At 40.0% G+C, this 22,190-nt stretch overlaps 2 protein-coding genes across 3 annotated transcripts; one reads left to right on the top strand and one right to left on the bottom strand.

The window, feature by feature from the left end:
- The first annotated feature begins 105 nt into the window (after positions 1-105).
- LOC5511072 (Meckel syndrome type 1 protein) lies at positions 106-14,622 on the top strand. Of its 2 annotated transcripts, XM_048726900.1 has the most exons (21): positions 108-390; positions 490-629; positions 1,600-1,658; positions 3,045-3,127; positions 3,808-3,880; positions 4,378-4,484; positions 4,879-5,016; positions 6,579-6,621; positions 7,597-7,684; positions 8,528-8,573; positions 8,751-8,787; positions 8,864-8,923; positions 9,189-9,231; positions 9,535-9,597; positions 9,673-9,743; positions 10,929-11,103; positions 11,763-11,896; positions 12,229-12,311; positions 12,691-12,750; positions 13,924-13,961; positions 14,425-14,622. In XM_048726900.1, the coding sequence occupies exons 1-21, from the start codon at positions 317-319 to the stop codon at positions 14,487-14,489; spliced, it is 1,680 nt and encodes a 559-aa protein (XP_048582857.1). In that variant the 5' UTR covers positions 108-316; the 3' UTR covers positions 14,490-14,622. The 2 variants fall into 2 exon arrangements, with proteins under 2 accessions (XP_048582858.1, XP_048582857.1); XM_048726901.1 differs by lacking the exon at positions 9,535-9,597 and having other exon boundaries at positions 106-390.
- A 1,495-nt stretch (positions 14,623-16,117) lies between these two features.
- On the bottom strand, positions 16,118-22,176 carry LOC5511073 (protein spinster homolog 1). The gene is made up of 9 exons (XM_001631446.3): positions 21,851-22,176; positions 20,495-20,700; positions 20,233-20,384; positions 19,556-19,786; positions 19,280-19,408; positions 18,350-18,545; positions 18,165-18,230; positions 17,306-17,404; positions 16,118-16,591 (listed from the first exon to the last, which is right to left on the bottom strand). Exons 1-9 carry the CDS (start codon positions 22,044-22,046, stop codon positions 16,253-16,255), a joined length of 1,614 nt encoding a protein of 537 aa, XP_001631496.1. The 5' UTR covers positions 22,047-22,176; the 3' UTR covers positions 16,118-16,252.
- Positions 22,177-22,190: the final 14 nt, after the last annotated feature.

Here is a 22,190-nt window from a genome sequence, read left to right as displayed (position 1 = left end):
GTGGAGAGTACTAGTACCGATTGAATGCCGAAGCTTTGCCGAATATTGCCCGTGTACAGATACACCGTAGCCATTTCTATCACAACACAAATTCACCCCGAAAATTACTGTACTAAACATCAAAACAACAAAACTTTAACAGAAACACCAAAAAGTTATATATGCTATGTGTTATGACCTATAGATACACCAATGCGTACAACTCTTTTGGCTCAACATATCGGAAAATGATCGTACTTCCACCGAATGTATTTTGCGCGTTTGCCGCTGTCCTAAAGAACTACAGTCATTTAAATTTTTGGAGGGAGAAAACAAAATGGCAGACTTTCTGGAAAACGTCGAAGTTGGACACTATAGATCGCTTGATATGCCAAAGAACTTTGCGATCAGGTACAACATCAAATTAATGTTATGAATTCTCATCAATTTGGCTCGATTATAGTTTAACTTAGGAAGTACTTGGATGATAATATTCTCTTGATTTGCTAGGGTGAAGATCAAGAAAATAACATCCGCGAGTTTTCTTCCTGGGTTTCGTATTGGCTCTCAACACGATGTACAGGAAGGTGCTGAGATGGCGGGAGAAGCAGTCGAAATGCCAGAGATCGGTAGAAACCGGCCAGAAACCGGTAGGGCTACCCATGATGCTAAGTATAAGTTAAATATTGTGCTTACTTGCGGAGGGTACAAAATGCAGGTCAGATGCAGGTCGAGTACAAAATGCAGGTCGGGTGATTTTACAGTTTTTTTTTTGCTTTCTCTATTTCATTCTCACGTGACGCGTTAAAATATTGAATACTTGGATTCTCGTTTATTACTAAGCAATTACGTGACCTTGGGAATAATACGAATATCTTGCCAGCGATTTGCTGCACATCAAGCAAACTTGGGTCAAGTAATGTATAACTGTTTAAAAATCTCAGTAAAAATTGTATAAGAACGTAAACCCATGAGTTTTCCTCCGCTACATGTATAACATACCGGTGCACCCCCCACCCCCACCCACCTTCCTCCCCTTCGAAAATGTCTAGATTTTTTTCACTTGTCCATCTGACATTATACATTAATTGACCAAAGTTTGGTAGATATGCAGTGAAGTCACGGGATTGCTTATGCTTAGTTATAAAAGAGAATCTGAGCGTCATGTGAGCCGTAGAAATTGAATGAAATAGAGGAAGCAAAAAAAAAAAAAAAAAAAACTGTAAAATCACCCGACCTGAATTTTGTACTCAACATGCATCTGACCTGCAACCTGCATTTTGTACCCTCCGGCTTACTTGTCTGTGGCAACACTGAGTCCCCCAGCCAGAAGATCATGTGATGGGGGTGTGAGAAAAAGGAAAAAAAAAACTAGAATAGAAAATAGAAAATAAAATACAACAAGCTGTAGATAGAATAACTAGGTGGTCTGCATAGGGGTGGTGGAATCTAGGAAATTAATAAAAATAATGTTAAAATGGTACAGTATGTTTTTACATCTCTGTTTTTTGCATAAAGTATTACGATTCCCGTAGCACAACCCACTCAAATCCTAATTTCCTTAATCACTACCGTAACCAAGTCAGTTGTAATTTCTATTTGGCATTTTTTTTTTGTTAGAAGCCAATGACGAAGCCGAGGAGATGGTATTTTACTGGCAACAGAAAGCATTTTCTCAGGTATGTTGAATTGATGTTTCGTTATTGAATGTGTATAATAGAATGCCCAATTCTACTCACTCTATTTTCGTGCTAGCCTGTTTGCCATTCTTAAAAAATACTGCAACTAATTGGAAGTCCAGTAAATCATGTACCAAATTATGTACCAACATTATTTTCATGATTTTACATAGTTTTAGGGTATAAACGTAAAAATTAAATTATTTTCATGATTTTACATAGTTTTAGGGTATAAACGTAAAAATTAAATTGATCTTTAGAAAATTTTATTTCTCTGGGCACAGGTAGCCCAGGCTCACGGCAAGTGCCTTGTCAAGCGGTGCAATTGCAACAGATAAAAAAAGCTGTTAGGGATTTTCTTTAAAAAATTATTCCAATCCCCCCAAAAATGAGATTAAAAACATATACATGTTATCTTATTGTAAGATATACGGTACCGAGGACTTCCGTTGCGTTTATAGATAGAATTGATTGCAAACAAGGAAAGAAAAATAAACAAACAAATGAATAAATTGCTGAAGATAGACAAATTTTATTTCGGCATTTTCTATAAATTGGGATTGTAATTAGATTTGGAGGGACGTCGGAAAAGACTCAGAGATACAAGGCAAGGTCAAACTGATGCGAAGCACCCTACCCCAGCTGGCAGAATTTGGCATGGCATGTATTGTCTTTTTATCCATGAACAGCCCATCGAGCGTCACTATCACAAATATTTTCAAATTCAAAAGAAAGATTCTCGCCACTCAAATGGCAAAACGGGGACTGATAGACAATTAAAAGGTATGGTTGAAAAGATAAATATGTGTGCTATGATTCTGTGAGGTTTATTTTGCCGTGCGAGTCTTGATTTTGAAAGGATTGGTGGATTTGTTGAGCACTTTGGAATTTGCTGTTGTCGGAGTTTGCAACCTTGTCTATTTTATTTACAGAAGGAGACGTGAAAAATTCGCAGCGGCTAAAACAGCTTAAAAGGGCAAATAATGGCTGGTTTGAGTAGCAGCAACATCAAGCTACTGTTTTATTTTCAAATCAGCATATTTATTTCAACAAGATTTGCTAATTCATACAAACTCTGTAATAAACCTACACTCACTGTGAGCCTGGGCTACCTGTGCACTTGAAATTGACATGCCAAAACTGATTCAGAAAAGCATTGGCTTTTTGAATTTTGAGAATTCAAAATCAATTTTAAAAGCTACCAATAAAGATATTTCAATGGAAACACCACGCATCTGGATACGGATACGGAGTACGGATAATTTCTGGAATTACCCATTGTAATTATGCATTATGTAGCATGAGTTAGATATCTTTTTATCAGACTCTATGAATAATAAAGTGTAAGCTTTACTTTATACATTACTGAAAATATGCAATGTGCAGCGAGAGATGGAGATCTATTCGTCAGACTCTCTGTATGGCTCAGGCCTTGAGCAACATTATAAGGATGAAGTCCAGAGACTAAGGTATGGCTGATAATTGTAGCAGAAGGAAGGAGGAATGGATATGTAAATTAAATAATGTTTTAGAGCATCCCATATACTCGACGCTCTTACACACTTTAAAATCCTAATATGCATTAAGAATAGTCCATCCTGGAACTGAGGAACACAAGCTTCTAGTAAGCTCACATAAGTTCAACAAGTCAAATTAAAAACAGAGAAACAGAAAGGTACTATCCATGTCTCGACCTGGAATCGTACTAGTTTCAGCAGAGGTGAGAGGCCCCATACCGTCACATGCTAGCACACTGGCCCACCCGTGATTCCACATATGTATTGTATACATTATATTCAGAAGTTTTATATTATTTTTTTGTAATGTTTTCTAAAATCAGCGAATCTCTGATATTTAGGGGCAGGCCAAGTGGCCCCCTATTTTCAGATAATTGGCTTAAAAACAAAGTAACATAAGGAAATACACGGAAGAACATTGAATCTGCCCCCCCCCTTTCTTGAAACCCTTGCTTCGGCCTCCCTTTTTAGAGCTCCTGGATCCGCCCCTGATCATCAAACATCAAAAAAGTGCAACTACTTACTTTGTTTTGAAATAAAAAGCAGGGTCTTATCGTATTCAAAAAAGGTGTTTATTTGAAACTAGGCACTAAAACAAGCATTTTCTGTTAATGCTCTATTCTTTTTATAAGGGAAAGAGGAGGACGTCCCAACAGAAGGCTATTTTGTTATGTGGATGAAGATGCCTTTGTCAACTTAGATGAGGTACTTTTTGATTGGTTGAATGAATAGGTAACTTTCACAAACAGATCATGTGACCAGGGCCATAGCAGGGGGTGGGGCACTGGGGGCACGTGCTCCCCCTATATTTTCAATATATGGAAATGACCATTAAGGGCGTGGCTTTGCCCCTTATTGTTTTCTTAATGTTTCTGTATTGTGCCCCCTCAATCTTTCTAGGCCTGCTACGGCTATGGTGACTCATGATTTTAGTGTCAAAATTCAATTCATTTTTGCTTATTTTCTTGCTGGTTGGTGCGCCAAGGATAGATGTATTAATAAAATCTGAAAAAATTCCAAAAATGCGCTGAAAATGAGTCTTCTATAGGGAACTTATTATAAAGCTGTTTAGCCAAAACAACCTCGGCGCGCCACCTTAAAGATTTCATTTTTTCGTCATTTCTTTGCATGATGAGCACAGTCATTTCTTTGTTTATTTTGGCTTGAATTTACCTCTCAAAGAGTCTTGTGATCTGAAACAGGAGTCAAGAACACTCACTTCTTCACCCACGGAGGTGCCTTCATTCCTGGTCGAAAAAATGCTAAACGTGAGACAGCGCAATGTTGGAGGGAGCAAGCTGGACAGAAGGTACACTTCACGGCTTGTACATTACAAGACTCAATACAGACTTATCCTCATTGCACAACGGTATAGAAAAAAAATACCATTTTAAGGGAATTTGTAAAAAAAAGGTTTTTAATCCCACAGGAATGCAATTAGACCAAGGGCAAGATATAAATGCTTGTGACTTGATTGATCTAACAACTGTATTTGCAGGGAGTGCAGTCATAGATATCATAAATGGAAAATGTATAAGATTTGATGATCCTTCAATAAGAAATGAGCCAATTTTTGTCAGTCATAGGGGGAAGGGGGGGCATGCATTTCCTGACACCCCCTGACGTTTGGTATCAAAATTAGGCCCATAGCTAAATATCCAGATTCACATTTTATGATCTGTACCTTACCTTTGTTCTTGCAGACATCGCCCTGGCGGGTTCAGCCACCACATAAACCCTGTCACTACATATACTTCAGAGATAGCCAAGGATACTGCACATGTGATAAGCACAACCTTTCGCAGAATGCACATTATGGCAGACCTGGCTCAGGATATATCGTGAGTTTGAGGAAAGAGGAGGAAGGAGGTGACAATGAATACAGTAAATGCTGACCTTGCTCCATTATATATTATATATATTTGTTGGGGGATTAGAAGAAAGCGGGTGACAATGAATACAGTAAGTGCTGACCTTGCTCCAGGATATATCATTTGTTGGGGAATGAGAAGAAAGGGGGTGACAATCAATACAGTAAATGCTGACCTGGCTCCAGGATATATCATTTGTTGGGAGATGAGAAGAAAGAGGGTGACATTGAATACAGCAAATGTTTGTTAGTGCCCCAGGTGCTTTATTTAATTTTCTTAGTTGTAAGGATGGCACTAATTCCAGTTGGGGAGCTTTTGGCAGGGGGCACTTTTCAAAATTATAAATTATTATGCATATCTTTATTTCAAGTTTCATATTTGAAAAAAATCAAGCTAAATCAATCATTGATCAGTTAGAAATTAAACATGAACAACTCTAACAGTAGTCCAGTATGCTATTTCATTGTTAAAAAAAAGAGTAACATGTTGGTGCAAAAAGCCTTGCATTAATTCATACTTGCATTTTGGGGTGTGGGGCCCCCATTGGGGGGCGCTTAATATTTTACGCTTTAAGGGTGTACTGACATCTGTTGCTAAGGAAAAGTGAATATAGCATAAAAGCCTTATTGAAAGTCATAAGGGTCTGATATTTGCCAAGTTGACCACCACAAGTGTGCTGACTATTATGATGGCGTTACCCGGTGACGTCATAGATACAGATAAAAGCAAATATTTCAAGTAAAATTGCTCGAAAACAAATATTGAATACGTTTTATGAATCTTGAGGGATGGGTGCATTAAGCACATTTGCATTTTAAAAAGGATTGAGTAATTGTTATTTTTTATGATTTTTCAAAGGTCCTGAAATCCAGATTATTTAATATAATTTTGGTTTCTGTTAGATTAACGCTAAATCCATGCTTGGCTATATGAAGGAGAATTTAAAGAAAAAAATATTCATTTTGAAATAACTTGGCGACAAAAAAGCTTTTTTTTTAGAAAATGCAGAACCAGAAGTGAAACAAAGCCCGCGCGTGCTCATTCGGCCTGCTCAGACACACTGATATCTCACATGATGAAGTTTAAAATCAAATTCCAATAGTGTTTCGTGGCATTTACACTTTAAAGGAACGATATCCGTCATGTCATGATGAAAATGGAAAAAGTATTTTAATATTCTGATACAGCACGTGCTAGCATTCGGTGTTTGCAGGGCACGCAGGTACATAGTGAACATTGAAAACTTTGGCTTCAAAAAGGTTGGCTTGACTTGATCTTTGCTAAATCTTCGTTTTTACAAAATATGGGAAATATCATCTTCCGAAAAGGCTGAGATCAACTTAAAGTCAATTTTTGGGAACTTGAAACGCATATTTTTATTTCTTTTACTTCAGGAAAGCTTGGAATGACGAATTCCTTGTTTATGCGCGCGCTCAACGCCACCAGCGTAGCAACGTCGTTACTGAGCAACACTAATGCTGGACTTGTTCCTGTTATTATGTCGCTCACACTTGGTTTTATTACAATTTCAGAAAAAGTACTCCCCAGGATGAATACACTCTCTGTACAATAAAGGTATGGAAACTAAATCTAATATCCATACACATTTAAAGCATTTATCCTCTAGAAAATATCATATGCTGAGGATTTCTGAGGATGTCAAGGTATAAAGGACTCGGCAAAATTAACTATAGTTTCAGGCCCGTACCCAGGATTTTGAGCGGGCTGGTTTGTTTTTCCATTTCAGCAGAACAAATTTCCGGTATATTACATTGGGTAATCAATCTTGTATTTAAAATGTTAAAGTGCTTTTTAACATATATCGATAATAATAAAGATAATTATTATAAAAAAATATTTTAGACCTTCAAGCCGGGCAGGGGGGGGGGGGGGGGTTCGTCCGAACCCCTCTTGCTACGGGCCTGAGTTTCATAGAACAGTAATAAAACACACCTCTCCATGAGCTTTGAAATTGCAAGTGTCCGTGACAGATTAGCTGTCTCCTCTGATAAACACCAGGTTCCTTCATGAAAGTCTTACTTTAGATGTGTCAACAGACCCATTTTTCTTTGTCTAGGCGCACAGATTCAACAAACCATTTTCACTGATCATTTGATTTTATTGAAATGCAATGTTGGGCTTGTTTGCCACCCCACAAGTTGTGGGCTGCGTGAAATGCTCTTTAGTACGCATTGAACAAGCATCTGACTTTTATATTTAATAAGCATTCTGCATTTTTATTGATTTCGAATCATCACACATGGACTTTACTGAACCTAGAATTGGCACAAAAGACAAATACCTCTAGTATTTCAAATGACGTTCAAACCATGTTTCATGTGTTCCATGTCAAATTAAAAAATCTAATACGTTTGTCATGCACATAATACACCATTCAAACATTTTTTTATTAAATTAATGCAAGTTGGATGGCTTGTTGAAACCACTTACCTGGGCCCTGAATATGAAGTGTATGTATTTAAGCCCAATTCCAATTTCCAGGCTATCAGCAAACTCTAGTCAGGTAAGTTGAATGTGTTTCTTTTTCAGATCGACATAAATGGACAGATTTTAGTGAAGCCCGATTTTAATGGTGGTCATTTGGGTTATCGTATAGAAACACAAACAGAGTCTAGAGGTGAGCTACCCTGGACTGAAAATTAGATGTTAGCTACCCTGGGATATAGCATTGTGGTGAGCGACCTTGAGGTTGGGTCTTGAGGTGAGCTACCCTGGGGTGAAGTCTTGAGGCGAGCTATTCTAGGGTGGAGTCTTAAAGTGAGCTACCCTTGGGTGAAGTCTTGAGGTGAGCTATTCTAGGGTGGAGTCTTAAAGTGAGCTACCCTTGGGTGAAGTCTTTAGGTAGGCTACCCTGGGGTGAAGTCTTGAGGTGAGGTATTCTAGGGTGGAGTCTTAAAGTGAGCTACCCTTGGGTGAAGTCTTTAGATAGGCTACCCTGGGGTGAAGTCTTGAGGTGAGCTATTCTAGGGTGAAGTCTTTAGGTGAGCTACCCTTGGGTGAAGTCTTTAGGTAGGCTACCCTGGGGTGAAGTCTTGAGATGAGCTACCCTGGGGTGGAGTCTTGATTAAAGCTACTGTACCCTGGGGTGAAGTCTTTAGATAGGCTACCCTGGGGTGAAGTCTTGAGGTTAGCTACTCTTGGGTGGTCTTGACATGAGCTACCCTGGGGTAAAGTCTTGAGATGAGCTACCCTGGGGTAAAGTCTTGAGATGAGCTACCCTGGGGTAAATTCTTGACATGAGCTACCCTGGGGTGGAGCCCTGAGATGAGCTACCCTGGGGTGAAGTGTTGATGTAAGCTACCATTGGGGAAAGTCTTGAGGTGGGCTACCCTGGGGTGAAGTGTTGATGTAAGCTACCATTGGGGAAAGTCTTGGGGTGGGCTAGCCTAATATTGCTGCATCGTTTATCAATAAGGCTGCTTTCTTAGGAGCTGAGGTAAATGTTTGGGTTCTTTCACAGATGTTTATGAATACATGATAGAGCACTGCTCCCAAGCCATGACTAGGTGTGTGCTAGATTAAGATAAATGTTTATATGAGATAATTGTTTTTATTAGCTAAAGCATCCATTAATTTATTGTTATCTTAATGTTGATATTTTTTTATGTAGCTGTTGTTGATGATAGTATGAACATTCTAACAGATTGTAAGAAATTTGATTTTGTAATATATATATTTTTTAGTGACCAAAAAGAGCAAGAGATCAAAAGTTTTAATGAGGTTTGTAGCATGTCTATATTTGTTAATGACTATGTTTCTTTTCTTGATGTTAAATTTGTTTTCCTCTGTCATGTAGCTTTACAACAGACATGCGTTGTACTTACAATCACAAATCGGTCAAGAATTTGAATCAGTGGTAAGAGAAAGGCTTTACAACTTTATATTCATTCTATATCCTTCCCTTCAACCTACCAGGTGATAGATATGCTGTCCAAATTGTAGTTATACATGTATTATTTTGCTTCAGTAAAATTACACTCAATTTACCTCTCTTAGCCCAACTTATTGTTTAGATTAACAAATGCAGAAACTTAGCATTATACTATTCTTTGTTCACAACCAAAAGTAAACTTACTACCACCTACTCTCTCATGTTATCACCTCTTTCAACTTCACTACAGATTGAACCAGGAGTGTTGAGACTTGACTTGTTTGGGGAAATAGGTAAGTTAAAAGAAAAAGAAAAAAAAAACTTTCCATTCAAGGTGACAGAATTTGCTTTCAACTAAAGAATTTCAGTAAAGTCCTTTGAATAAATGGTTACAATTTTGTCTCCAAGCATTCAAGCATTGGCTGAAGGCTCTTTAGTAAATGACTTTTTTCTTTTTGTTTTGTGTAATGTTGGCTAAGGGGTTTTTCTCGCAGTTTATTCTAAAGGTTTTGTGGGAATTATTACCTTTTTGTATTTCCCTTTAGTATCAGCTTTTTGTTTAATGTGATTGTCTATCTTTTTGTGATTCCTCGTAGTATCAGCTAAAGGGTTTGAGTATGATGGTCTTTACGTCCATTTTTTCCTTGAGTCGCCCTCAGGTTTGTACAGATTTCCTTCATAATTATCTATCTTTATCTATGGAACTTTAGACAAGACGTGTTTGCTCTTTACAGAGTGGACCTTTGAAGGATCACCGATAATGTCTGGTGTCACACACACTTGCAATGTCAAAGCTTATGGAGAGGTAAGCAGGTATTGCTTTTCTATGAAACTATACACTCAGGCAAAAGAATTTTGCCAAATTCCTTATACGTTGAAATCCTCAGGAATCTTGAGGAAATGATGGGGCCCATCTGTAAACTCTTTCCTGTAGTAGAATCTCAAAGTCAACGCATAGTCAGTCAACCAAGTTATGATTATTTCTGCAGACAGACCGATGCTTGCCGGCATGACGGAAAAACATGACTTGACTTATCCAATCATTTCACATCAAATAAGGCGGAAAATTTTCCAAATTACTTAGTGAGTAATATCAAACAAAATATCAAATGCGACTTTTTTTAAATTGATGCGACTTTTTGTAAAGTATCATTGAAATTTGAGGTTTTCGTCCCACTACATAGCGCAAGGATTATCAAGAAAAAAATTGTCTTAAAAAGCCAAAATAAGGGTATGTGCATTTCAGCCACTCATTTTTTGTGTTTTGAAAAGGGGAAAATCATTCCGGAATGCAAGGAACTGATGGCCATTGTAAGAAATTGTATCTTTTTTCTCCATCTCTTCGAAGTGCACATGTTCAGGGTTTTTTCCGTCATGTCATGCTTGCCACGACTGACATTGCTGAGCCTCTGGTCAAATGCCCTGTTCATTAAAACCCTTCTGTTTGTGAACAGGATCGAAGCCGAAATCGAAATCGTCTCTCGACTTTCTTTCAGTAAAAGGCGAACATATGGTGCCTTGTCTTTTTTGCACCTCCATCACTACCCCCTTTTGAACCAACCCCAGTTTTATAGTCAGCATAGGCTTGGATCACTTTCGTTGCTTGTTTGGGTGTGTAGAGTTCTTTAATCCCTCGGAGTCTGTAAACATGTGATCTTGTACATAACAACTGTGTGTGGAAACCACGGGTCCGACAAGAGAGGACAAGAATGTGTTTTAGAAACGGCGCGAGTTATGGAAGAAAATATCCAGCTGTTGGTAATTCCTTTCTTAGAGGAACTGGTGATTTCATCTCTTGCTTGGATGCCGAGCTGTTAGCATTCTTGTCAGCCCATTTCCTTTACGGCTGGGAAAATGTTGCAAGTCTCCAGAAGGCCTAGATGGTTCAAATTTTCCTCTCAATTTTATTTTATTTTTTTGTAACTCGGGCCATGATATTTTTAGGTGATGAATTGCTAGAAGGGCCTAAAGAGGTGTTATTTTTTTCTAGGATGACGTAGCTCATTTCTGTTTTCCATTTGAATACTCTCTCGTGTACGATGCTCGTCATAGCCCTGACGCATTCGTCAAGTGGCCGTTATTGTTTGTGGAAGTCATGTCTTTGGATAGCTGGGAGCGACACCGAACTGAAGGCTATGGCTACACCGTCATACCCAACAAAGCGGGTGAGTTACCATTTTCAATCATCCAACAGTCATGCATGTCGTGATCGAATCCTACGTATAGAAGAAGACATATCTGTCATGTTTTCTGTGGGGGCTAATGAGTCAAGTAACCGTAGCTCGCGGCTCATATTTATTTTTATTTTATATATTTATAGTTTTATTGTTCTTTTGTTCCTAAAGTAGTGGTTCTGGCAACGGCTGTGATTACCGTTTACGTTTTACACATACAAACGATTGCACTAATGTCATTTTGCCTATATTATTGAGATTGTCTATGCTATTCACTAAGTGTTAGTGTGTTTTGTATACCCTCTGGTTTACTGGGTGTTGTGTAGTTTGCATCCCTTATTGTTGGCTGGGTTATTGTGTAGTTTGCATGCCCTATTGTTGATTGAGTGTTTGAGTGGTTCGCAAGCCCTGCTGTAGACTAGGTGGTGTGGTTTGCAGGCTTGGGTGTTGTTTGGTTTGCATCCCTTATTGTTGGCTGGGTTATTGTGTAGTTTGCATGCCCTATTGTTGATTGAGTGTTTGAGTGGTTCGCAAGCCCTGCTGTAGACTAGGTGGTGTGGTTTGCAGGCTTGGGTGTTGTGTGGTTTGCAGGCTTGGGTGTTGTGTGGTTTGCATGCTGTGATGTTCACCAGGTGTTTGTGTGGTTGCAGGCTCCCATGAAATCGTTATCAACACGTGGCGGCCTATTGGTAATGGTCCAGTTCCAGAGTTAAGACGTTTTTTTATTGGCGGCTCCCCTGAGCTTGAGGATCCTACGTACCCTCAGCAGCCAGTGGCCACCGAGGTAAAAATCCAGTCGGCAACGCTCTGTGTTTTCCACTTTCACGATCACAACTCTACTGTCCATACTGTTATATAGAGTCATTGTTTTCACTCGTCCGTGTTTCCGTCTCTCACTTTTATCACTCTAATGAGCATACCGTGTCTAAGAGTAATCGCTCTTACCTGTTTTGCCCTTTTTGCGATACCTGTTGCATATTTGCTCAGCAGGTACTATTATTTTAAGAAAACCTTATCGTTATATGTCATATGTAGGACACACTAGTAAGGTTGCATGTTATAGCAGTATTGGTAAAACACATTTTATTCTTGTTGGACATTTTATTTCCAACGCAGGAAAAGGTCTTGAGCAAGTTTTATTTCCGTACCGCAACATCAGGAAGTGTGACTATTCGCCTGAACGTGGTACAGCAATGCCAGTAAGTACTTGAGCATGCTTACCAATTGTCCAACTGTCCAATGTAAACAATGCCATTCACGACAATCGATCGTTTGCCCCTATCAGCCACACCTTAGTTATAATTTTAATTAAACATTGGAAAACAAATTATTCAAAGGAAATTGCGAAATAATCATCTAAAAATGTTTATCTCATTTACCAAAATTCATTTAAGATATTTTAATAGAGTTTCCAAACAACAATTGGAAATTGATAGTTTTTCACACTTGGTATTCTTCCATTCTGATTTGTGGCTAACATTTGACTTTCATTGATTATAATGCTTTTGTAACGTAAGCCTTTTTACCTTCAAGCTGTGCCAAACCCATTCAGGTTAATTCACATATTTCTGTTTACAGAGCATTCATGGAGTCAAAAAAGTCAAAGAAACACGCACGGACTCTCCTAGACAGGCTAGGGTAGGTGATATCGTCAGGGTATTACTAACAGGCTAGGGTAGGTGATGTCGTCAGGGTATTACTAACAGGCTAGGGTAGGTGATATCGTCAGGGTATTACTAACAGGCTAGGGTAGGTGATATCGTCAGGGTATTACTAACAGGTTAGGGTAGGTGATATCGTCAGGGTATTACTAACAGGCTAGGGTAGGTAATGTCGTCAGGGTATTACTAACAGGCTAGGGTAGGTGATATCGTCAGGGTATTACTAACAGGCTAGGGTAGGTGATATCGTCAGGGTATTACTAACAGGCTAGGGTAGGTGATGTCGTCAGGGTATTACTAACAGGCTATGGTAGGTGATATCGTCAGGGTATTACTAACAGGCTATGGTAGGTGATATCGTCAGGGTATTACTAACAGGCTAGGGTAGGGGATGTCGTCAGGGTATTACTAACAGGCTATGGTAGGTGATATCGTCAGGGTATTACTAACAGGCTAGGGTAGGGGATGTCGTCAGGGTATTACCAACAGGCTAGAGTAGGTGATATCGTCAGGGTATTACTAACAGGCTAGGGTAGGTGATATCGTCAGGGTATTACCAAGAGGCTAGGGTAGGTGATGTCGTCAGGGTATTACTAACAGGCTAGGGTAGGTGATATCGTCAGGGTATTACTAACAGGCTAGGGTAGGTGATGTCGTCAGGGTATTACTAACAGGCTAGGGTAGGTGATATCGTCAGGGTATTACTAACAGGCTAGGGTAGGTGATGTCGTCAGGGTATTACCAACAGGCTAGGGTAGGTGATGTCGTCAGGGTATTACTAACAGGCTAGGGTAGGTGATATCGTCAGGGTATTACTAACAGGCTAGGGTAGGTGATATCGTCAGGGTATTACTAACAGGCTAGGGTAGGTGATATCGTCAGGGTATTACTAACAGGCTAGGTTAGGTGATATAGTCAGGGTATTACTAACAGGCTAGGGTAGGTGATATCGTCAGGGTATTACTAACAGGCTAGGGTAGGTGATATCGTCAGGGTATTACCAACAGGCTAGGGTAGGTGATATCGTCAGGGTATTACCAACAGGCTAGGGTAGGTGATATCGTCAGGGTATTACCAACAGGCTAGGGTAGGTGATGTCGTCAGAGTATTATAATTTGGCTATTGGCTGACCCGTACTTTTACTCTTTAGAGGTACAAGAGCTCTGGACTCTCTTGGCCAAGTTATGGGTAAGGAAAGCTATCATTCAACGTATCCGCGCTCTCATAATTCAGCATTCCTCTGAGCCTCTGGGTGTGCGCGGGCGAAATATTTCTATAAATTCATACTTGAAGTAGAAACAGTTTTTCATATAGAGCTCAAGTATGAATTTTGAAATTAGCGTTTTCGTCAATTAACCCAAGGCGGTCCATATTGTAGTCTCCCTCGCAGGCGTTTTTAGGCAGGCGCCGCTGGAGTGAGCGACCTTCCTAAAAACGGCTGCGAGGAAGGCTAGTAACATTGAGTATCGAGCATTTATAATGTTGTTATTGAAAGCGGATGTTTTTATTGAGTCGTTGTGCTTTTTTGGATGCTTTTGTGGTTGGTAGTTTTTTGTTGTTACCGTTGTTGTTATTGTTTTGACTTTACCTATAAGAATAATGACATTGTCGTGGTTATATTCTATTTTATCCAAATGTTCTTCCTCTTTAGATGCGTTTCAGAGAGCTCGCAAGCGAATGATCTCAGCCAGAGAAACTCTTCCTACGATCAAATGACCTAGCATTCCCGAAGTGCAAGATAATATTCCATGACTATATTTATTGTAAATAACAAACAAACTGTTAAGCGATATTTTAACAGACACCGATGTATGTATTTAAAATAAATATTTTATTTTAAATCGTAAAATTATTCAGACGCTCTGATTGGTGGGATTGGTCTCTTTCATGACGGAAAGTCATGCGATGGCTCAGCGTCTCGTACTCCATTGATCTTCTCTGGAATTCTCCCAAACATTCAGACGCTCTGATTGGTGGGATTGGTCACTTTCATGACGGAAAGTCATGCGATGGCACAGCGTCTCGTGCTCCACTGATCTTCTCTGGAATTCTCCCAAACAACAGCTGGGATGATTCCTCTGAAATATAAGAGTCGTCGTAAATCCAATCGAATTTTGATGACAAATATTCTTTTTCGTCAGACAATTTGTAGGCACGTTGGGTCCAGACCCCACCCTGCTCACGTGACGAGATGAGTTCGACTCCGCTTGACCTCTTTGTTGGTAACTCGAAGCATTTAATTTCATGTGTGCATTTGGATAGCTAAAATAAGGATGCCGATTTTAACTTTATTGATCCGTGGTCAATTTATTACTACTCTAGACCCCACCCTGTGTTTTTCTCTAGGCACGCCCCTGAATTGGTAGTCCGTGGGCCAGAATATGAAACCTTCCCCCCCCCCCTCTTTCGAATTTTAATTATTTTCCAAATTTGAGAGTGTGGGTACCCTGTGGTACCCCAAAACCCTTCCCAGGCTCTTTTTCTAAGCAGATTTTTCACTAAATTAAATAAAATGGACCTTTAGATGCAAGAATGATTAGTTTACTTTGTCTGAATATTGGTTCAGTCAAAAAATCCAAAAATTCCGTCGTGGGTACCCCGTGGTTTTAACTGGAATTAAAAATCACGCCGTACGGCCCCACCCAGACCTTTTTGCAGCGTAAACATATATTTTTGAAATTACTATGGAAAGGGCTTTCAGTTGATATATATATCTCCCAAAATCTCAGAGGGGGGAAGGGTTTCACTTTCTGGCCCACGGACTATGGATGGGTGCCATGTTTAGGACTGGAGGGTGCTGTGTATATGATTGAGAACGGGTATGACTAGGTGTGGATGGGTGATGTGTAAGACTGGAGGGTGTGTGAGAAGGTGCTGCTTATAAGACTGGAGGGAGTGTGTAAGACTGGATGGTGTGGGTGTGTGTAGGACTGGGGTGTGTGTGTAGGACTGGGGTGTGTGTGTAAGACTGGATGGTGTGGGTGTGTGTAGGACTGGGGTGTGTAAGACTGGATGGTGTGGGTGTAAGACTGGATGGTGTGGGTGTGTGTAGGACTGGGGGGTGTGTGTAAGACTGGATGGTGTGGGTGTGTGTAGGACTGGGGTGTGTGTGTAAGACTGGATGGTGTGGGTGTGTGTAGGACTGGGGGGTGTGTGTAAGACTGGATGGTGTGGGTGTGTGTAGGACTGGGTGGTTAGGGGTGCTGTCTGTAGGACTAGATGGTTGTGTTTGTTCTGTGTATACCAGAGGGTGTTGGTGGGTGCTGTGTATACCAGAGGGTGTTGGTGGGTGCTGTGTGTAGGGGTGGGTTGTTGAGGGCTGGGTTTGAGGTGCAGGCCCTTTGTAAGATATTCTTTTTTTTATTTCAAAATGCACTTACAAATTTATTTTATTTTATACAGAATATTATTGTTTAATTCGTCCGCATACAATTTCTCATGCCTCTACGTCAATAGCTATCTCGAGTTCCGTAAAAATCCTACACCACTTGTGGTGGCTGCACTAGCTGATCTAACTGTGGCCTAGAGGAAATGCAATTATGCACATCTACGGGCACAGATAGTCCCTCAGTACTGTTTTCCCTATCAGTCATATCCCTGTCCTGAAGATCCCCAGCAACTGAGCTGAGAAGCGACTCATCGTCATCATCGTGATTATGGCGGTCGGCTGCCTCACGGTCCGCTACGATGTAGAATGCACAGAGGATAAAGCACAGGCCCCCTAACACAGCAATGAAGGTGTTGATGAGCAAGGCGTACTCCATGCTTGTCTGATGGCCCTCGTCTGTGTCCCTGGCACCGCGGATGAGGTCTGACACCTGCAGCAACCAAATCATTACAAACTCTTATTTTGACAAGCAATGAAACACTGTGTGTAGGATTAAAGGGGGTGAGCGGGGGCTGCACATAGGACTAAAGGGTGTGAGTGGGTGAAGTGTGTAGGACTTCAGGGCATGGGTGGATGCTACGTGCAGGACTAGAAGGTGTGGGTAGGTGCTGTGTGCAGGACTAGAAGGTATGGGAAGGTGCTGTGTGTTGGACTAAAAGGTGTGGTTTGGTGCTGCTTGTAGGACTAAAGGGTGTGAGTGGGTGAGGTGTGTAGGACTTCAGGGTGTGGGTGGATGCTGTGTGTAGGACTAGAGGGTGTGGTTTGGTGCTGCTTGTAGGACTAAAGGGTGTGAGTGGGTGAGGTGTGTAGGACTTCAGGGTGTGGGTGGATGCTGTTCACAGGACTAGAAGGTGTGGGTAGGTGCTGTGTGCAGGACTAAAGGGTGTGAGTGGGTGAGGTGTGTAGGACTTCAGGGTGTGGGTGGATGCTGTTCACAGGACTAGAAGGTGTGGGTAGGTGCTGTGTGTAGGACTAGAGGGTGGGGGTGGGTTCTGCACGTAGGACTAGAGGGTGTGGGTGGGTGAAGTGTGTAGGACTTCAGGGCATGGGTGGATGCTGTGCGCAGGACTAAAAGGTGTGGGTAGGTGCTGTGTGGTGGATTTAATTGTTTGGTTGGGTGCTGTGTGTAGGTGGTCTGACATACCTCCCCTATAAGCCAAGGACTTCCTGCATCCCCAAACAAATGAGATATTAGGATTTGCACGGCACCAGCACTAGATCTTCGAGGTGGGATAATCACGTACTAAAATGTAAACACAAGTAAACAAAGTAAGGCAATAACATATGACACATGATGGCATAGCTTGGTTTGAAGGTCTACTAAGGTAATACACAGGTAAACAAAGTGAGGGGTTGACACATGATGACATTGATTATCAGGCTCATGGCTTGGTTTGAAGGTCCACCGAAACATGAAAAAATATAACTTCTGACTTACAAGACATAAATAATCACGTCTAAGTTGTTTAAGTTAAACATGTAATAATTGATTGTGATTGCTAAACGTTCTGTGACATGACTTGTTAAACAAGCTACCCTGCCCCAAATCCTGGCTACAGGCCTAATTACCATAATTGCTAGAATAAGCACTGAAGCACTGAATTTAATTTTCCCAGACGATTTGTTTTATACCTGGATAAAAAAAGTACTCTTTTACAACATGCAAGGAGGAAGGCGTTTCCAGAGCCATAACAAAATAAGCTTCATCATCTGAGTTTATTGTACAGGTGTTTAGGTGAGATGCTTTTTCAGGGGAGGTGTTTATTGATATTTTATCCTACAAGACAAGGCACTTATTTCATGAGGCACTAATTTAAGGGAGATGCTTATTCAAGTAATTACAGTATAGAATAGACCCATGGTCAGGATTTTGAGGAGGGGGGGGAGGGTCAATTTTCCTTCATTAGAGCGGACCTTCCAGTCAAGAGGGGTGGTTCTTCCGAACCCTCCCTGGCTACGGGCCTGCGGTATACATCTTTTCAAACTGTTTTATCCATACGTACCAGCACCATGTCCCCCACAGGAGCCCAGTTCATGCAGAGGAGAACTTCACCAATGAATACTGTCACCTGTCAACAACATACAACATAATTAATGATGACCTGATATTTTTAAATATTAAAATATTACTTGATTTGATAAACTTGATCACAATTGAATACCACAAAAAGATGTTCTGTCTACTTACATATGCAGAAACAAGGCTCTTATGGGCGAATACAATTGCAAGATAAAGGAAAGGTGTACAGCCAATAAGGCCTATGGCACAAATAAGGGCATCCGCCCTTTTGTTGTAGACCCTCCAGCGTCGAGCTAGCTCCGCCCCCAGCCACACCCCGACGATGCCTGCAGCACACGTGATCAGGCCAAAGTTGAAGGTGATGCTGTGGAAGAGAACAGCATGCAGTTTAAGCTTATATTCGGAGGGCTACAAACAGTTGTAGGCCTATAATGTTGTAGGCTTATACCGTATTCTGAACCTAAAGCTCAGATGATTCTGGAATGGGAATGGTCGGTAGAGAATGTTCAGAATGGCATTCGAGTCATTCTACTACAGGTAGTAGAATGGGTGGAATGGCCTTCATTCCATTCCGGAATGGGAACGCGGGATAAATGAACATGCGCTTTTTCTATTCTAATCATTATCTTATTCCAGAATCACAAGTAAATAAACTTGCAAGGCAAGGTGCTGGGAATTTATGCAGCACTCTGCGCTCATGAATGAGTAGTCAGTAAGATCTCTGGGTAGAAGATTGAAACATTGTCAAAAAGCAGCTAAGTCTTGTAATATTTTAGTTTTGTTCATGTCTTTTGCTGTTTACTGGTGTTTTGTAATTTGTTGTTATCAATGGCTTATCTTCGCTATTATTATTATTATATAAAAGTCATAACGAGGAGAGATCTTTTTATAAATCTCACTAATGAAGTAAGCTCTATTCAATCCCACTTTCCTCTGGGAGTGAAATTCCATCCCCTCGCTTTTAGAATCTAGTGTAGTTTTCATGCTATGAAAACCTATCATCTTAACCATATCCATTCACCCGATTGGCAAAATGGTTATTGAATAACTAATTTATTTTTAAAGTGTTGCCAGTAAATGCAGGTTTAGGGAACTCACTCATCTTTTCTTAAATGCAGGTCTTGCATCTTTGCAGCATAGTAGAGGAACTTAGGTGCCCAGAAAGCAAGAGAACCGGTAACGAAAGCCACACAAGTGAATCCCAGGTCTAACCAGATAAAACTTTTCCTGAAAGACCAAACCATGACAATATATGGATCAGAAGCAATATTATCAGAAAAACTTGAGGGGAGTAAATGCTTTTCCTTGTGCCTTTCTCCTGTGATTTATCACATTTTCAGAGTTTGTTCTTCATGGTTTCTTTGGTTTACTTACACTTTGAAGAGGTACTTTAAATCATCCCAGTAACTGGTACTCTGATGCACAGTTGAGGCGGACAGAAGGTTGGGGTTGAAGCCTCGTTCAATAGCTCCCCTAGGTGGCTCATGTACTACAAAGAGACAGAGAAGCACACATGCCACACCCAGCACAGGGGTGACCCTCATTCCCCATTGCCAACTTCCTAAAGCATGAGCTACTTTAGAACCTACAACATAGCCAAGGCCACTGGAGAAAAAAAATACACACTGAGATATAGTACATACTTGGAAGGAATCAAAGCAATAATATAAACCTGTGTTCTACAAAAAAAAAGCCTAGGATTTATATGCTAAAAAAATTATTAACAAAAAACATGTCACTAGAACTAAAAGCAGTGTTGCTAATGATGATGGTGTTGGTTGTAGTGATGACATGATATCAACAGTTGATGGTGATTATTGATGAATGTTGTAACCATATATGTTTTTTTATCGTTGTTGTCTGTGTGGTGGAAAATAGCTGGTGGTTCTGCCATCCACCGGAGCCTAATGCAACCCCTGGCAATGATGGTGCAAGTGAGATGATGATGATGATGATGGTGATATGATGATGCTGATGATGAAAATGGTGATTGTATATTGATGATGATGTTGCTCATGATGATAATGATAATATTACAACATGGAAAATACCTGCCAACAGGGATGGCAAAGTAAAATATGCTCAACATCTTAGTTCTCATATCTCCAGTGAAGAGGTCCCCAATGATGGTAGGCGCCATTGTGGAGTAACTAGCTTCTCCAATACCGACCACACCCCTCAAAAGTAGGAAGTACCAGTAGTCCTATGATTCATTACGAAGTAAGCAACATAAAAATATTGCACAAATATAATACATATTATATGAAATAATACAGATACTAAACTAAGTGCTCAGTGCTAATCTTTACTTACATCCTGATCCAGCAAGGTGCTGGCAAACACAGTCCCAGACCAGACAAGTATACCTAGGGCCATAAGATATTTACGTCGCAGTCGATCACCAAGGTAACCAAATATGGGTGCAAAAACCATATAACTACAGACAAACACGGTCTGTAAAAGTCCGGCAACAGAGTTTTCCTCCTCATCAAAGTATTTCTGAATGGATGAAAGAACACCTACAAGGCAAAAAATAACACACCAATGTTTTGTGACAGTAACCTGACAAACTATATAGAAACCAACTACCACTGCATTCAAAATACCAAAGGTATTAAAGAACACTGGTCTTCGAAATCAACACATTGCCATGGAAACCTGTTGACTGACACCTAGATTTGGCAAGAAAACTGCATTCATATATCACCATGGAAACCAGATGATTGACACCAACCAGGAACAATATCAAACACACAATGCATAATTCACCAAGTGTACTGTATTTACTCATGTATAATATGCACTTTTTTCATGCAAAAACGACCTCCAAAATCGGGGTGTGTATTATACATGAGAATTCCTGTTTGAGAGGTTAAAATTTGCATAATACTAAAGAATATAGAAAGCTCTTGAGTATTTCAACCCGAAAAAATAAGTTAGTCAAGTTATTTGAACTCTGCGAGGCGTCAATTTAAATCATGTATAATATGCACTTTTTTCATGCAAAAACGACCTCCAAAATCGGGGTGTGTATTATACATGAGAATTCCTGTTTGAGAGGTTAAAATTTGCATAATACTAAAGAATATAGAAAGCTCTTGAGTATTTCAACCCGAAAAAATAAGTTAGTCAAGTTATTTGAACTCTGCGAGGCGTCAATTTAAATCATTGTCAAAGTCTGAAGAGCATGTCGTGAAAGTTTCGGGTAAGAAACAAGACTACTTGTTTTCAATGCCTACTAAGCGAACGTAACAATTATTTTTCAATATACTTCTCATCTAGGATTTTTGTCAAATATTTTTTTATTTCTTACTTTTATTTCGGAAAATGACCTAAAAATCAGGCATTACTTAAGTTTATATTATACCTCAAAAAATACTGTATGCGTTACAATGTAACGGTATATGTAATTGTTTGTCTATGTTACTTTATACTCTATGTACAAATGAATGAGCTGTAAAAAGAAATATTACGCAATTTTTTGTCTGTTTTCTTTAATGCACCTCGTTTGAAAAGTGAAATTTAAGCAGCTTATTTCCTACATGAGTCTTTGAAACTGAAATTTTAAGCATTAACTTACTCAAAAATCAATTTGTTCTCGGGAGAGGAGGTGTTAAGTTATTCTTTTTTTGTTTTCTTAATGCTGCAACAAAGGCGCACACAACTTACCTACAATCGTGAAGCGGTCCATGTAATTCAATAAATTTATGAAAAACAGAACGGCAACGGTGAAATTTGGTCCGCCACAAACAAAGCGAGAGGCCATGATTTCCGATGAATTTCCAGAAGTTGGGCTTCGCGTTTGGTCTGTGCTTGCTACCTCGTTAGCTAATAGCGATTCATTAAGGTTTTCCTTAACAGACATAACACGCTTGCGAATATTTAAGCTTGCTGTTGGCTGTTCTAAAATATAAACGATTCATTTTCTGTCCATATTTTTAGAGAGAAAAGAAAGTCGTGCCATCACGAGTGGTGAAGGCCTGGTTACTCTCCTAAAAAACACAGGCAA

Source organism: Nematostella vectensis, chromosome 4 (assembly GCF_932526225.1).
Source record: "Nematostella vectensis chromosome 4, jaNemVect1.1, whole genome shotgun sequence".
NCBI classification, from domain to species: domain Eukaryota; kingdom Metazoa; phylum Cnidaria; class Anthozoa; order Actiniaria; family Edwardsiidae; genus Nematostella; species Nematostella vectensis.
This window is presented reverse-complemented; position numbering and strand designations above follow the sequence as displayed.

What these genes read in the sequence shown, in the direction of transcription:
- LOC5511073 (XM_001631446.3), bottom strand. Translation starts at nt 22,046, where the DNA reads ATGTCTGTTAAGGAAAACCTTAATGAATCGCTATTAGCTAACGAGGTA. An exon ending in GCACCTTGCTGGATCAGGAT is followed by an intron (nt 20,385 to 20,494) that starts GTAAGTAAAGAT and finishes AATGAATCATAG; the next exon opens with GACTACTGGTACTTCCTACT. An exon ending in AGAGCCTTGTTTCTGCATAT is followed by an intron (nt 18,231 to 18,349) that starts GTAAGTAGACAG and finishes TGTTGTTGACAG; the next exon opens with GTGACAGTATTCATTGGTGA.
- LOC5511072 (XM_048726900.1), top strand. Translation starts at nt 317, where the DNA reads ATGGCAGACTTTCTGGAAAACGTCGAAGTTGGACACTATAGATCGCTT. An exon ending in GATGAAGTCCAGAGACTAAG is followed by an intron (nt 3,128 to 3,807) that starts GTATGGCTGATA and finishes TCTTTTTATAAG; the next exon opens with GGAAAGAGGAGGACGTCCCA. An exon ending in GACCTGGCTCAGGATATATC is followed by an intron (nt 5,017 to 6,578) that starts GTGAGTTTGAGG and finishes TTACAATTTCAG; the next exon opens with AAAAAGTACTCCCCAGGATG.